Source organism: Diadema setosum, chromosome 12 (assembly GCF_964275005.1).
Source record: "Diadema setosum chromosome 12, eeDiaSeto1, whole genome shotgun sequence".
Classification (NCBI taxonomy): Eukaryota; Metazoa; Echinodermata; class Echinoidea; order Diadematoida; family Diadematidae; genus Diadema; species Diadema setosum.
In genome coordinates, this window is record NC_092696.1 from 37,539,230 (window position 1) to 37,557,102 (window position 17,873).

Here is a 17,873-nt window from a genome sequence, read left to right on the forward strand (position 1 = left end):
AAATTGTTTCTAGAATAAACTGTCTACAGTTAGGATTTATTGAGAAAAATAGTGATATCTCCTAATATTTGTGGCTTCATTGCAAAATTTGTATATGGTAGGATGTTTTGTGATACAATAATTTTATGCTTAAAATGTGATCACTCAAAAATTTGTAAAACCACTTCTCCCAATGATAAATAGTGCTCCCAATGGCAAGAGGCTATAATTGTAACAAACAGCAATTAAAAACACATTCAGTTGCCAAGCAACCTGATTCTAAGTAATGATTGCTTTATTACATCATCCATGTTCCTTGCAAGAATTTGTACACAAATATCACACCATGTGGTGCCACACGTTCAATCTGTGACAAAGTTGAGAAATGTTTACATTTTTGTACATCAGTCTACCCTCAATACAAGTGTATATCTAGAAATGATACAGAAAGCAAATTAACAAGTCTGCCACATGAAATTCTATCACCATCGCCAATCTCAGTGGCGGATCCAGGTAGGACCACACCGGGCGCCCCCCTTTACTTTTTGTTAAAACAAAAGAAATAAAAAGAAAAAAAATGGGGGAGAGGTGCGTGTGCCCCTCTTTAATTTTGTAAAGGCGCCCCCTCTTTACGGAATTCCTGGATCCGCCCTTGAATCTCCTCGTCCTTGTGAAAGAAAATGTGACACCTATAGATGAAATTAATAGTGAATAAATAATCACTGCTTCACAATCATAATATAACTGACATTTCATTGAAGATTTTGTCTTTGTCTATTATTCACAGAATACTCTAGGAACATGTGAAGTGCCACAGAATGACTTAAACCACACAAACCAGGCACTTTTTTCTCTTTCTTGTTGCTTTTGTTGTTGTCTTTTTCACTCCAGCTATGCAGGAAGTGAGATGATCAGGGTGGGGCATTGCTAGATTGCTTTCTTGTTTTTGTTTTAGGCTTTTGTCACAAGTCAAGAATCTATAATGGTCTTAGATCATGTCAAAGTAAAGCATATAACAATACACAAAGCTTGGCATTGCCTGTTTATAGAGAATGGCTTTAACAATACCATACAAATTTGCTATTAGAACTCAATCATTTGAAAATGTAATTGTATTTGCAACAAACCTCTGTATTAATATGAAAAATAAAACATAGAACATCCATTCATGTAGTATTTCACTATAGAAATCGCATCTTTATATGCCATAAATACCCCCATCATACCATCAAACCATTCATATTCTGTAGTCTACATAACACGGTTAACAAGAGTTCTGAGATAAGCATCTTCACATGAATTTCAAAGAACACAGACCAAACAATCCTTTGATGACAAAACCCCATATATGTCGAGATACATCAACAAGTGTCATCGTGAACTGTGTAACAATCCTAACACAGCTCCTCGGCTGATCAAGGTACACACTGTAACACAATAAACTGCCTGGTCCCATTAAATTTGCGGCAATGACACATATCCTTACTCATCATAAACAGTTATTAAAAATAAATGTTCTAGATACTGTATTTATCGATAGGGTAGACAACACTTGAAGGTTACATACATAATTAAAGTAAATTCATATCAAATGAGAAACAAATAACAAATACATCCCCTTGTTGAGTAGAAAGAAAACATTTATAGTTCCGCTTATATGATGACCAAAGTATTTTATCAATAGCCTTAATATATAATCTTTATTAAAAGTGTGGATCATCAAAACTCCTGCATTGCCAAAAGAGTAATTTTTTAGATTATTGTCATTCTTATCATTATTGTCATGAAATTCTAGTGTCGCAATCTGTTTTGCCCTTCATAAATGCCAGGTAAAATATAATTTGAATGCAACGGATGAAAAAATCATCACACAAGACAAACATGATAAAGAACAGAGGACCAGCACAAAGAACGGAAAACGTCGGACAGTCTATTCACAGCCAAACATATCAACCAAAATTGTGATTTAACTATATTCTAGAGCATTAAGACTTACAGCAATAATTATTTGCACTTCCACTTTTTGTTCAAGCTGAAAAGGTTGATCAAAGACATGCTGGCAAAAGAGAACAACAACCGAATTTTTACAAGACTTGGTTAAATAAGCAAATTATTCTTTTTTTTTTCCACTTTTTCTTCTCCTGTGCAGGGTTCTGTAGAAGACCCCATGGGTAAAACACAACTCTCAGGTTTTGAATACAGTAATCTTTTCTGCACTTACTTTCATCGCATCATAAGTTGATTCGCCTTGATATTTCAACACCTTGCTGAAATTTCCGTTTCACAGACAAACAGTTACTATTCAACATTATTACAAATAGAAACCTACAAAGTATGATAAAATATTAAATTTAAGATAAAACAAAACATTTAAGAACATGTATGTACAGTCAGGAATCAATTTCATATGCAAGGTTTTCACACAAAGCCTCAACCCTCAGTCCCTGTTCACACTAGTAAGATAAGATCAATCTTCTGGAAATGATTAAAGGAAGCCTGTTTTGACAGCATTCTCAGTGTTTGTGTGAGTTTACGTTTTTTTTTTGGTTGTTTTTTTTTTTTTTTGTTTTTTTTTAATAGAAACAAGGCAAGTGGACTTGTTTGCATGTCAGTTTTTGGCAAACTTCAGGATACAAGACTAGCTTCCATACAATGATGTCATTCTGTTAGATGTAGAAGGGGTTGTAACAAGTGGTCACACAACAAGACCTCAACAAGACCTCAAGTTAAGAGTTCTGGTGGAAGGCATCCTGGTCTATATGTGTAGCAACAATCACTGGAGGAAGTTCTAGAAGAGGCTAATCTACTTAAGATTGTCCGTATCTCACAGATGTGAACGGGTCTTGCTACTTGTGCAGCCACTTCCAAAATATCACCAGAGATCAATCTCAAAACAATCTTTAACACATGGCATATCTAGCCCTTCAAACGAAACTAGCTTGATCTTTTATGATATAAAAGATAGGTGACACAACATTTGCTCCTCGACAATTGCTCCAGTCTTACTTTCCCTAGAACTTAGGGTTAGGGGTAAGGTTTAAATAGGGTTTTAAGTTCAGTTTGATTTGAGGATTAGGGTTAGGTTTATGTTTACATTTATATTTGCTTTAGTGTGCAGATATTTCATGGGAGCAATTGTTGCAGTAGCAAATGTCATGAAGTGAAAGATCAATAATACGTTTCCTGCATAATTCATGGAGCATATACCTACAGATAGAGACATTGTTTGTTCAGCTTCAATTTGACATCTGACTCCCACTATAATGAAGACCTCTGGACCGACAGTTTTGTCTGTTATATTGAAACTGTCTTATAACCAAACAAATACGCAATGAAACATAGAGCCGATAATGAATTTTTACCTCATTATAACCGGAATTTCTTTATAACTATTGTATGTTTGTTGTAACGGGAGTGCCCTGTATAGTGAGTGAAGGCAATACAGCCAAAGTTCTACACAATCATATACAGACATTATGTCCTAATAGCAAAATCAGCTAATTCTCAACAGGTTAACATCTCTCTTCACTATGTAGTCTTGGTTCCAGACCTCTCATTGGTAGATTAAATCAATATTTCCTCAGATATAGCAACCTGAGGAGTGATAAATAAATCAAATATTTACAGAATTGTAATCATCCATGTGAACACAAACACAACCAGCAGTCTTTCAGTAATGCTGTAATTTTGTAAAGATACACAACTGGCAAACATATCTTTAGCATATATATGACATGCATTATGCCAACAAGGCAAATTTCACTTTCTTGCTAGCCTTAAATGGACTTGTGCACCTGAATGTATATATGTGCAGTCTGCCTAGCAATCAAGGAGTTAAAGTAAGAGATGATACAGAACAGGGGAAAAACAGGCTTACATGCAAAACATATAAAATATATACAATGGTCTTATTTGAGACATTAAGGCCTCTTACTTTCAAAGATATTACAACTCAATTAACATCAGTCCCTTGAGGGTTGTAAAAAGGTTTTTGAATTAAACTATTTCATAATAATTCAATCTTTATCATAGCTTCATTTCCTTATAACTTCATGACAGACAGACAGACTACATCAGGGACTGACTGGGAATATTTTGGAAGAAGCGAGTAATTTGATTCTCGGCACCAAGGCCTATGAAACATGTCAGAACGGGAAGCCCCCTCAGACTGCTAAAGAATGTTTTAGAAGTTGGCAATTATCAGTGAAGTACAGCACTATCAATAGCAACAGAAAGAGAAATGAATTTCCATTTACAAGTTCGTTCACATTTGTATGTGATACTTACTACCACCTTATACTGCTGTACTGCACTTTTTATGACAACATTTATGCCAGGTGAAATCAATGAAAATCATAGCATTGGAAAGAAAACTATAAAAATTTAAATCCTATATTAAGATTTTTTACTACTCCTTCACCTACAGTGTACATTGTATTGAATACAATGTCTTACATACTTCAAGCTGAGATATGTGGAAATGTGTGTAACTCTGAATTCGACAACTTTCACAGAATGATGAGTAAAAAAAGAGCAAAAGAGAGAAAAAAATGTATCGTTCCTCTCTGATCTCTGGATATTCTGGAAATGGTTGAAGCAAGGAGGGTTGGAACCAACGACAGTAAAAACCTTGACGTTGAAATCGTCACATTCTTTGGAAGCACCAGAACTTTGTGTCATCACGACGACTTCAGCTCTTTTACAAGCCTGCACAAAGTTTGGAGAAGAAATGAGAACAAAATAACCAAACAAGATATTAATCAATAACTAATGTTTCATGTGAATACTGTAAAAGTGGAAATTTTTGTGCATTTCGCGCAACCAGAAGCTAGTGCAAAAACAAAGCACGCGAATAATTTTGCAAGCCATATACTGTATTCCAGTTGTTAATGTCCTGTGTCCACGGAATTTAAAAAATGCAAAATTCAACTTTAATACCCGGCAGAGTGAAAAAAAAAAAACTAGAAATGTCGCTTTGGCGACTGGTATGCCTCCGCCATAATGCATGATTTTCCCAATAGGTCTAGATAGTACATGTGGACACTGCGTGATTACATTTCCACAAAATTGGCAAAATATTGGAATGACAAGTTTGTCACAAATGTGTTGAATGTTCACCTTCCTTGACGTAGGTTTAATTGGATGAATAAGAGAGCATGTATCTAGGGATTTAAGGACTTTAACTTGACTTTGACCCATTCATACATTTAGGCATTGAGTAATTTTCAAGGTACAGGTGTGGAAAAAAAGTGCAATTTCTGAATTGAATAGTAAATTGTTACCATTTTCATCTGGCCCTTGACCCTAAAATTCATAAGATAATTACTTTCAGGTAGAACATGCATAATATGTACTAAGTTTCAAGGTAACTTGAACCACTGAACCGAGATATGGAGGAAAAAGTTAGTTCAGCACTTTCACTTGATCTTTGACCTTTTGACCTTTGAGGCAAAAAGAGAAAAAAAAAAACTTTCCAGAGAATTTCTATTAGGTTACACATGCATACACCAAGTGTAAAAAAATAACCCTGCTGGCATTGCATAAATATGAGGGTAATAGTAAAATTTTGAAGTCTTGCACTTGACCTTTGACCCCTGACCTTTGACCCCATGAACCCTACATTCTCTAGATAATCACTTCCAGTCAGTACATGTATATACTATGTTCCATGAAGATACCTTGAACAATTTTCCACGGTACGGAGAAAAAAAAGAAGTTTTGATATTTTTACTTGACCTTTTGACCTTTTGAACTTTTGACCTTAGACCTTTGACCTCATGACCCAAACTTTCACCAGAGAATCTTAATTGGGTAATACATGTATACACTAAGTTTCAAGAAAATATCTTCAGGCATTCAATAGATATGGTGGAAATAGTGAAATTTTATGTATTTGACCCTGACCTTTTGACCTTTGACCTTTGACCTCATGACCCAAACTTTCACCAGAGAATCTTAATTGGGTAATACATGTATACACTAAGTTTCAAGAAAATATCTTCAGGCATTCAATAGATATGTTGGAAATAGTGAAATTTTATGTATTTGACCTTGACCTTTTGACCTTTGACCTTGAGCATGTGCACCCAAAAGTTGATAGGCACAACTTCACCCCCTAATACACATACATGCCAAGTTTCATTAGGATACCTCAACAGGTTTCGATAGCTACCTTGTCCACAAAATTCATTACGGACGGACGGAAGGACGGACGGACGGACGGACGGACGGACGGACGGACGGACGGAAGGACGGACGGACGGAAGGACGGAAGGACGGACGGACGGACGGACAACCCGAAAACATAATGCCTCCGGCACCACTTCGTGGCGGAGGCATAAAAATTACTCACACAAAAATATCCACTTTTACAGTATGACATCAACATTTTCATTTCACAAACAAATCTGTCTGAACAAGGTCATATCAAATTTGAGAGAAAAAATAATTGTATCAAATCAAGTTATCAATTATCAATCCTGGTCACAAGGGAAATGTACCCCCTTCATTTCTTTTTTTGGGGACCCCCACCCTTAATTTAACAGAATAATATTCTTATTTTTCAAATTTATAAGCATTTTTTGATGGATTTTGTACCTGCAAAATTGTTCAAAAGGTAAATGTGATGGAAATAAATCATGTTTAGGATTGAAAATATTTCAAATACTGTGCACATTTCCCAGCAAAAGTGTGCACCAGATAAGATCATGGAATTTCAGCTCTAAAAATGCAAAAGTTCTCCTTTAAAGGCATTTATGTGTACATTCAAAAGTGTAGAAAAATTACACACACACAAACAAGCTCATCAGGGAGAAGACGCCGTTTATCATTGTCATGGCCCAATTTTAAAAATTCTTGAACCTTGCTGACTAAACTGTGAAATTATGTTCAAATGGATGAAGCAGCACACAAGCATGTAAAGGTTTGAAAATTATGATGTAACTATCACAATCATATCCGAGATGTTATATTGCCATGCTAGCAGAACACGTCCAAAATACTATCTTCAAACATTATTGTCCCTATGCAAAACTGAGCATCACTAACAGAATTTCTCTTTTTAAAGCAGAGTAATCATCATTTTCAAACAAATTTTTCAAATTATATTATAAACCCTATCTGAGCCAGGGACTTTGGACACTGTGTACTATTCTATGGGGTTTACTCTGACAATCGGCACTCACAGTGCTTAAAGGGTTACACAACATAAGAGACACTGGGAGCATGTAGGACCATGAAGCTCAGATTTCATCTCCCCTCGCCCTGAAAACTATGTTAACCCTCTCTGTGTCAGGGTCTTTGGACAGTGTGGACAACACTATGGGGTTTCCTCTGCCAATCAGTACTCAAAGCACACCATTTCAATTTCATTTAGTTTTTTTCTCCATCTCCAACATAATCAACAGCACATACGAAAAATGTGGGGGAAAAAAAGAAAGAAAGAGATTTCTACATAATTAATCAAAGAGGATGATAAACGATGCTTTTAAGCAATGAATGAAAACAAGACACACACACACACACACACACGTCTACGGTGGAAATCGAGGACATGTTCTACCCACAAGAATTTCACCACATAACCGAGGACCTGTGTGTAAGTAGGAATCTGGTCAACCGAGGGCTCATTCGTCTATTACCAAACAACCGAGGACTTATTACAGTAATGTTAATCGAGGACCTACAAACATGACCCCTACATGCAAAAGCAAACCGTCTGGAATGGTCTGCCCACCGAGGACGTCCTCGGTTTGCTGGGTGTCCTCAGTTTAAATGTAAAGTTTGTGTGTACGTACGTCTTTGTTTTCCACCATGGGTACAATGTTGTAAGTGCACACACACACACACACAAGTTACTACATGAGAAAATTTGACAGACAACAGCCTAGTAACAGGTGTCATCTTCAAATGAGACTTTTAAAAAGAAAATACAGCTGTTTGTCAGACAAAGGCCATTAAATTCAAGGTTACCGATCTGACAACCAAAAACACAAATCAATATTCATAGTAATTAGTGCATCTAGTGCACCATTTGTAATTGGTCAAACTTGTATCACATGACATCGATTGGGTTTGTTACATTTCATGGTCGTGAACAACACTTTTTATCTGTTCTTGCATGGAGGATATATCTAGCCACACAAATAATTGTTGTAGATATACAGTACTTTATTTACTGCAACAAATGGTACATGCTCTCTCATCCACCATTCTATGTGCAGCCAATATACACTCAAAGTGCATAATCAGCTCTTGTGCAATTCTATTACATCTTGGTATAAGTGGTGAAATCAAATTACACTTGGGCTAATTATGCATTTGTTGTGCATTTGTGACCGTGCATCACAAAACAAACAAAAAGTCACACCCCCTTGATTTTACTTGAGGACTCTAAAAAAGGTGAAACGGGGCATCCAAGTCAATCTTGAGTTTTTCATATTTTTTTTACAGATCTTTTCTTTGTCACATTATTCTTAAGTTTAGGGTCATAGAATGAATTGGAGAGCGTGTCTTCAGCAGTTTTTCTAAACCCATTTGTAGAGTAGTGTGATTAGGTAGGTCTCTAGAGATCCCTTTTCACTTCTTGAAAATCTTCAGCAACCTTCACTTTCAACTCTAATAACTTTTGAAAGGATGATGCTACCACCTTGAAAGTTGACATTGATCATGGACAGAATGTTTTGATAGAGCATGCATACTTTCAGCTTAATCTGATAATCCCTTCATTGTTGTTGCTCCAGTGGTTTACATCCTTTTTTTTGTCTCATTCATAGCACAGCCAGCACAGTTTGATGAGGATGAAGCACATGAATAGACCCTATACTTCAGAGCTTCTTTTCTCGCTTCACACTTCTCAAGAGCGTGTGCTTTCTTTCCAATATTTAGATAGGTTAGAAGAGTCCTTTTGAATCAAGTCATACATCATTTTAAAGCTTAGAATCTGCTCTGTCAATATCTGCCCTTAATGAAAAATTCATGTCTGGCAGCTTTTTGTTGGTTTTGTGATGCAGGGTCACATATAATCTAGTGTATTGCATTCAAGATCATATACTATACGTATAGGTGACCCTGCACCACAAAACAAACAAAAAGTCGACAGACATGGATTTTTAGTTAAGGGCAAATTCTAAAAGAGCAGTCTCTAAGCTTTAAAATGATGTATAACTCAATTCAAATGGACTCTCCTAACCTAACTAAATGTTGGAAGAGAACATACACTCTGAAAAGTGTGAACTGAGAAAAGAGGCTCTGAAGTAAAGAGTCTATTCAAGCGCTTAATCTGTTCCGAGCCACGCTAGCTGTGCCATGAACGGGACAAAAACCAGGGCATTAACCAATGCAGCAATAATAATGATGGCATTATCAGATTAAGCTGAAATTAGGCATGCTTTATAAACACATTTTTTCCATGATTAATGATAACTTTCAAAGCAGTAGCATTATCCTCTCAAACATTATTAGAGTTGAAAGTGAAGAATGTGTGCAGGGTTTTTAAGAAATGAAAAGGGAACTCTTTTAGAAACATCTAGTCACACTCTTCTACAATAAAGTGTTTGAGAAAAACTGCTAAAAACACAGTTTCCTGTTTGTTTTATGATCCCAAACAAAACTTTAACATAATGTAGAAGAAGACTTGCTCTTTCAGAAAATATGAAAAACTCAAGACTGGCTAGGTTGACCCAATTCACCTATTTTCAGTCCTCGCACAAAATCACTGCGTGCGACTTTTTGTTCGTTTTGTGATGCACGGTCACATATTGTGCTCACCATTGCATTGCCTCATCAAGTCCCTCCCCCTTAAGTGCCGATGTCTTGAAGATCTGGTAATTCCTATTGCGGAGGGCTGGTAACCCGAGGGCGTTGGCCACCTCAGAGGGTGACATCGCTCCTTCCATGTCCTGCTTGTTGGCGAAGACCAGCAGCATGGCTTTCTTCAGCTCTTCTTCCTGAATAAACACAACAAAGTATTAAAGGAGTAGACTGTAGGATGGAAAAAGCACAATCATGGGATCATATGGGTATGCTATGTGCACTTCCTGTTGACAGACCCACAAAAACAAACATTTCATGAGAATGAAGGTACACGTATACAGGCTACAAATGTTTGTCGCTCTGTACCATGCCCTGATTTAATGAAAAGTTTTCTGTCCATGTTCTTGCTGTGATTTGGCGGTAGTAAATGTCCGAATGTATGTTATTTAGATGAAAATTTAATGTGAATGTGTACGTTCGGAATAGATAGGTAATTCATGTGACTTTGTGCAGGAATATTGTCTGAGTTTGGAATTCCTCATTTTCCTTGTAATTATTAGACTAAAAAAAAAATCACAGTGAGATCACTCTGGATAATAGAGAGATCTGGATAAAGGGAGGCCAGATCGGAGAGGTGGGACTGTACATCTACGTAGATGACTAAATACTGTAAAATGAGGAATGTTTGCGTGCATTTTAATTTCGCAAATTTCGCGAGAGCCAAGATTCCCGAAATTAAAAATGCACATGAAAGTTCTTGTCTACACTATACGCATTGAATGTTAGAGGCAACTTGCAAAAATTTCATGCTGCAAAAAAGGCCGTCGGCTCCAATTCGCAAAAACTTCACGTCGCGAAAATATTGTGTTTTACAGTAAACAAATTAGTCTGACAAACACATTTTCAAATGAATGAATAAACTAGAAATGTCACTATGGCAACTGGTACAATGTATGCCTCCGCCATAATGCATGGTTTTGCCAATAGGTCTTTAGTACGTCTTGACAATGCCTGATGACAGTTTCACATAATTGGGAAATATTAAAATGACATGTTTGTCACAAATGTGTTGATTGTTCATTTTCCTTAAACCAGGTTTAATTGGATGAACGCCTATGGATTGTATATTAAGAGGAGCAGGTATTTGGATATTTGAGAAATTTTACTTGACTTTTAATCCTTTATGAATTGAGTAATTTCCAAGGTATAGAGAAAAAGTGTAATTTCAGTATTACATAGTAAAATTTTAATATTTTAACATTGCATTTGACTCTTGACTTCTGACCCTATAACACTGAAATTCCCATGAGAATCATTGTCAGGCAGTACATGCATAAATATAAAGCTTCATAAAGCTGTTCAAGATCTTCATAAAGCTCTTGAGCAACTTTCGAGATATTGAGGAAGAACTGAAATTTAGCATGCTCACTTGACCTTTGACCTTTTGGCAAAAACCTTTCCCAGCAAATCTCAATTGGGCAATATGTGTATATACACTATTAAAGTTTCAAGAAAAATCTTTGACCCCATGACCCCAAAATTCTCAAGATAATCACTGCCAGTCAGTACATGCATATGTACCAATTCCATGAAGATACTGTACCTTGAACCACTTCCGAGATATGGAGAAAAAAGTGGAATTTGAACATATTCACCTGACCTTTGACCTCTGACCTTTGACCTCATAGCCTGAAACTCTCTCTCTCTAGAGAATCTTTATTGGGTAGTACATGCATATACACTAAAGTCTCGAGAAAATACCTCCAGGCATTACATACATGTAGATATGAGGGAAAGAGTGAAATTTTGAGCATTTGACCTTGAGCATGTGCACTTAAAAATTGATAGGCACAACTTTGCCTACTCATATGTATATACATATGTACATGCCAAGTTTCATGGGGATACCTCAAACAGTTTTTTAGTTACCCTGCCCACAAAATTGATTACGGACGGACGGACGGAAGGGCGGACAACCCAAAAACATAATGCCTCCGGCGACACTTTATGGCGGAGGCATAAAAACAATAATTTCAGATAAAAAATGAGGCATACCTGTAATAGCTCTTAGAAACAAAATATCTGCAGTCATAAATCTGCTAATCTACTATCACAAATTATCACTGTTAAAATTTAGCAAATATGCCCAATTACTCAGAATTAACAAAATGCGCATACAGATGTACAAACAAGACGATATTGTAAATGGTTGCAAAACCGTATACAATGTCAAAGATAGACTCTCTAAAACTTTCCCACATTGAAATGCAGCGCCTGCATTACCTAGCTCTCAATATCTAAGAAATGTTGTTGCTGTAGAAAGCAAACTCTTTTTTTCCTGTGTTACCAACATGACACAGCCATTTCAGCATGACAGTGACAAGGCACAAAGTTGGCCTGTACCAACCTATTCACTGGAAGAAGGTACCTAATAATGACATCACTTGGTTGGAAATAAAAGCTTGCCAACTTTCACTTTGAGATTCTTCCCGGGTAAACAATAGATCTCAGTAAACTAGAATAGTTCTACCATTTTCTGTTGAAAGATTCACCTACATACAATCTGCCATACTTCCTTCCAATAGACTGGTTTTTATGTTTCACTTTTCCTTAAAGTGTATCTGTACGCAGAAATTTAGTTTTTTGACATTGTAGGCTATTGTACTAGTAATATCCCTATGAAATATAAGACTGCAACGTTACTCATATACAGAGAGTTATATACTAAAAGACATAGAGCAATCTCTAAAATGCCAAAAATTACATGCGCCTTGATCTAAGAGTAGTCGTCTGGTGTTATCGACTGCATTCGATTTGTGTACATAGTGTACTACGATACTCTCAAAACACGCAAACGCACGCAAATGTCCACGTACGCAGCTAGGTTGGTGCGGCCACGCGGCGCCGCGCCGGACCACTGACCAGGCAGCCGCGGCAGCATCTACTCATGCAGATGCATACATGTATGGCTCGATGAGGCGATACCGATAGACAGTATTCAATATAGCTGTGTGCAGACCGAGGCGAACGAAGGAAACGTGTACACACCGACGGTCTACATGCGGCTACTATTGCAGCGCGCACTAGTGCGTACTGATTTATCAAAATTAACCCTAACTAGGCCGGGGGGCCTCTGAGGCCCCCCTCAACGTTTCGCGCGATGTATCGCTATCGCAAGAAGCTATCGCCGCGACGTTTCATGACTTTTTTCTTTCGAGTCTCCCGCATCTTTTGACACCAAATTTGCGATGCCCGGGCGCGCGGTTCCGAAGTTGTGCATAAATATGCATATGTGCATGTCAGACCAAAAATTGCTCAAAAACATGAATTTGTGTACAATTTCTATGCAAACTGTGTTTACAGGCAAATTTCATAAAAGCATGATTATTTTGGGGTTTTATTGATTAAAATCAATTAATAACATATTTTCTTGTTCGGAACAGTGTCGCGGACAAATTTCATTGAAAAAAGAACGAAAAACATAAAGTCGAAAAAACAACGAAATACATAAGAAATTCAAAAACAATAAAATACTTACGAAATTTTTTCTGATTGCGCAATTATTTTCTCTTACATTTGCTAAGGACACTAAAAAGAATATTTACACAAAAAATGTGCCTGTTTTGAGCTTTATTTAGTGATTTATACCAAATTGTCTGATTTCATGCATCATTATGCATAAATTAGCATAATTTAGTGTAAATGATAATTTTTGGAAAAATTAACTTCATGGTAGTTTAGATTACATCATTGGCAATGTGTGTGCCAATTTTCGTCGCGATCGTGCAGTCGACGGCCGAGATCTGGAGGGGGGCCTGGGAGGCCCCCCCGGCTCTATCATCTCCCTAAATAGCCTGGCCTAGTTAGGGTTAATATTTCACAGTTTTGGGCATTTTTTGTGATGGGAAAGAGTTTTCTCTAGAGTTCTTTAATAGGACATGCTCTAACACCTCTCAAATTTAAATTTTAGGGGAGAGATTCCCTTTAAGGTTCAGTTGCTCAATGGAAAAATGACTAAAGGTATTAAACCAAAGAGCACATTGATCTGAACTTTACATTTCTGCATGATTGAAGGGCAAAAAAATATTTGACACAATGCAACATGGAACACATGGAGGATTCATTTATGCTCTTTGAGAGATTTTAATGGGAAATAAAATACTTACCTCTAACATTGCTACTAGTTCTGATTTGGAGATCCCTATTCTATCTCGGTCACAGCTGTCTACAACATAGATGATGGCGTCTGTGTTTGAATAATAGCATCTCCAGTAAGGCCTGTTAGTGGGGGGGGGGGTGGGGGGGTGAGAAAGAGAGGGAGAGATAAATAGGATTAAACGGCCATCGAGTTTAGAAAGAAATATTTACTGCATTCTCCACTTTATCTTCAAATCAGTCAAATGATTTAGTTATAACATCAAACATTAATTTCTATGCAGCTTTCATCTGTACAATGTATATCTCTGTGTTTGTGAGAACAAACAGATCAAACTTTGCATAAAGACACAAGTATTTATTTACACAATGCTGCACACTGGCACTGGTCCAAAAGTCAAGGACCAGAAAAATCGCTGTCTGACCAGTAACTTTTTCAGGAAAGGAGTAAAAAATGGAAAACCTGGGTACCTGCTGGTCCGACAGACAGGTCGGACCAGTAGAAAAAAAAAAATGGATTAGTGTGCAGTCCTGACTAACATAACATGTAGATACGCATTTATGCATATAAAACTAGAAAAGCACTCTGAGAGTGCAGACCTCCGCCAAGCAGCTCATTACCACCACTGATCTTGTTCTTCCATAGAGATCTGTGATTTCCACCCATCCATGCATTGTGAAAAATTGCCTGATTTCCCAATAAGAGTATAGAAGCCTTTGTCACGTCATAAACCCTCAGCTACGGGGTGCGCCTTGCCCTACAATTTGTAGCAGAAACTAGAGCACGCACTTGAGTGCGCGTATGAAAACCTAAAAAAATGTGCAGCTTGAACTCCCAAGTTCATTGACCCTACCTGCAAAAATATAAAAAATCCTTTATAAAATCCATGAAAATTTCCGGATCACTACCAAAATTTAATCATCTGTTCCTTTAGTCATTCTCAACCTTCCTGCAAGTTTCATCCAAATCTGCACACAACTTAAACTTTTGAAGTTATTTTGCACACGGACAAACAAACCAATGGTAATGAAAACATAACATCCTCCCTCGGCGGAGGTATTAAAAGATATGCACATATAGAGCAACAACAAGTGAATGATATTGAAAGCATTGGACAAACCTACTAGTAGTACTACAGAAATCAAGTTTGTGAATCTCACCTTATACTTGTCTGTCCACCAAGATCCCACACCTGGAATTTCAGATTCTCATATGTGACAGTTTCAACATTGAAACCAATTGCTGCACAGATAGGGGGAGGGGGGTGGGTGGAGGGAGGGAGGGGAAGGAAGAACAGAAATGAAGGAAAGAGAACAAGATTAGGACAGACGTCTTTGAGCTACAGTTTTTCATATTCAAACATGTTGCCCCTAGGGAACAATTAACAATTATTCAAACCTAAAACATAATCACTTGATAATATACACATAGTGAATGGTCATGAGTGCAAAATCTTGTTCCAGTGCATAAGTAACTAGACCAAACACTATTTGTTTTATACAACAACTTGAACATCAACAGATGTGGTCCACACGGATTCCTGAGCTTAGCACAGAAATGGCAACCATTTCCCATGAAAGACGAATGAGTAGCTGCACAATCACAGTCACCATGTACGTACAGTATGTACGTGAAACCGATCGGTTGAAGTTGTTTACAAAAATGAATAACAAAAGTACATGTTATGCATTCACATGTACAAATGTATTAAAGCGTGCTTGTAATTGTTGAGTGCAAGTGCCAAATGTTTGTTTATTGTGACATCACAGCCATGCAATGGAACAAAACTTTCAGTCAATCGTGAGTTTTACACGGGAGTCAATGGAAATACATGTAGGTGATGTCAGGTATGCGCTATCTATTTTTGCTCAAACAAAAATTGCATGGCTGATAGCCACAGTGTGCGATGGAACTTTTACGTAAATGTCACGTGATGGTCAATCGACCAATTGGATAGCTACATTCTTTTTCGGTGTTGTATAATTTACTTTGTTTTTGGATATCTTAGCAATTTCTACACTAATTTTCGTCAAATAAACTTTGAATGTACTCTTAGAGTTGTATGCTCTACAACATTTCATTAAACTGTGGTTTATATGCATCTTGCAAAATGCTGAATTGTCAACTCAACCAATACTACTGTATACGCCGAATATTTCGCGAGGTTTTTATTTTCGCGAATTTCACAAGTCGGGTGCTATTCGCGAAATTAAAGACGCACGAAAATATTAACTCTGATCCCGATGTGAATGTGACGTATGCATGTACATTTGTCTGTTCAGTACAGGACTCCAAGATCGCGAATCTAACAACTCGCGAAATCGTCGGGAGTGTCTGATTCGTGAAAATTCAGACTCGCGAAATATATGGCGTATACAGCATACCATCCCTTTAAAAAATCAGGGGACAGGCAAAAGAGGTTGACTCACTTGGTATCGTTGTGACAACTTCCCCAACCTGTAGTCTGTAGAGAATGGTGGTTTTCCCCGCACCGTCTAGACCAAGGATCAGAATGCGCATTTCTTTTGACCCAAAGAGGCCACTAAATATATTTGAAAAGAAATTCCCTGCAGGAAAAAAAAATAAATAAAATGGGGTAACTTTACACACCGGCCTTGTCTAATACACGTGATGAAACTGGATTCAGATTTACCACAATCACAATTTAAGACAGCATCTTTCTGACTAGAATCTAATAATTTAAAGGGACTGTACAGTACTGGTTGAGGTAGGGATTCATGTTTTGAACATTCCTAAGTGAGATAATGAAAAGCCTCTTATGAAATATGAAAGAGCGTATAATTTTAAGATGGATTCAACGTTTATTTGATAAAAATTGGTTTTCAAATGGCTGAGATAGCCAAAAAAGTGCTAATAATAAAAGGCGACATGCCCCAACTTTATTAGTATCTCTTTGTTTCATTTTGTTTTTGGATATCTCAGCCATTTCAAAACCGATTTTCATCGAATAAACTTTTGATACCCCTTAGAACTGCATGCTCTTTGACATCTCATTGTAGTCATAGAGTGGTTTCTGAATATCTCGCAAAACGTTAAAAGCTAAATCTTCACCTCGACCAGAACTGTACACACCCTTTAATCTAGATTGGCCTATCTATCTGTCTAATATGTCTATCTTGTGACTTGGTCACTTGCTTGAAAATTAACAGATACAATGTAGTGTTGCTTTGGTTTCTAAGACTAAAAGAGTTCCAATAAATTAATAGCGGATATAGCGATGTCCCTAGCCTAGAGACTAGCTAACACCCTTGTTCTAGAACTAGAAGTTTGTCCTTGTTCACTGTGGCATGTGGCATGATTTATGGGAGAACATTGTTTACTTTGTAAAGTTTAATTAAACTAATACATGTAAATTTGCTGTAGATCTATACCTATTCTAGATCTAGATATTTGTAATTTAGGCCCTAACCGTTACATTAAAAAAATCAAATTCGATAATTGAAATGCAGGTTGCGTTCATTTCAGGACAAAATTTGTTTTCTATCGACACAGGACAAAACAGGACACGATAAGTAATGGTATGAACTGTTTTATAGTGATCATTGTGCATGCAGCTGCAAAGACACGTTTGAAAATACACATGCCTTCTAATTATTCCACTGCTTCAAATAATAAATAAAAAAATTACTTTCTTATCGCTATTGTGCAAGCAACAGAACAAAATTTTGCAGGTGTGGGACTGGGACAAATCCCTCGCAAATCTGTCGTGAAATATACAAAGACAATACACACCTAGATGTGTGTATATGACCATAAAACAAGTAGAATATGCCTAAGATAATCTTATAGAAACTTAAAAATCGTCAAAATATAGCATGAAATTAGAGAAAAGTGTGTTCTTACCCATGTTTTGCTTGTGACTATATGCGGCATACGAGTAATCTTCGACGTGTACAACTTCTAGCACGGCCAACGTGACCTTCGACGTCATGCATGCACGTCATTTGACCCCCCTTCCGTTCAT

At 37.0% G+C, this 17,873-nt stretch overlaps 1 protein-coding gene across 1 annotated transcript; it reads right to left on the reverse strand.

The window, feature by feature from the left end:
* Nucleotides 1-235: 235 nt before the first annotated feature.
* On the reverse strand, nt 236-17,840 carry LOC140236170 (ADP-ribosylation factor-like protein 1). The gene is made up of 6 exons (XM_072316137.1): nt 17,753-17,840; nt 16,318-16,455; nt 15,049-15,130; nt 13,899-14,010; nt 9,748-9,926; nt 236-4,686 (listed from the first exon to the last, which is right to left on the reverse strand). Exons 1-6 carry the CDS (start codon nt 17,838-17,840, stop codon nt 4,659-4,661), a joined length of 627 nt encoding a protein of 208 aa, XP_072172238.1. The 3' UTR covers nt 236-4,658.
* Nucleotides 17,841-17,873: the final 33 nt, after the last annotated feature.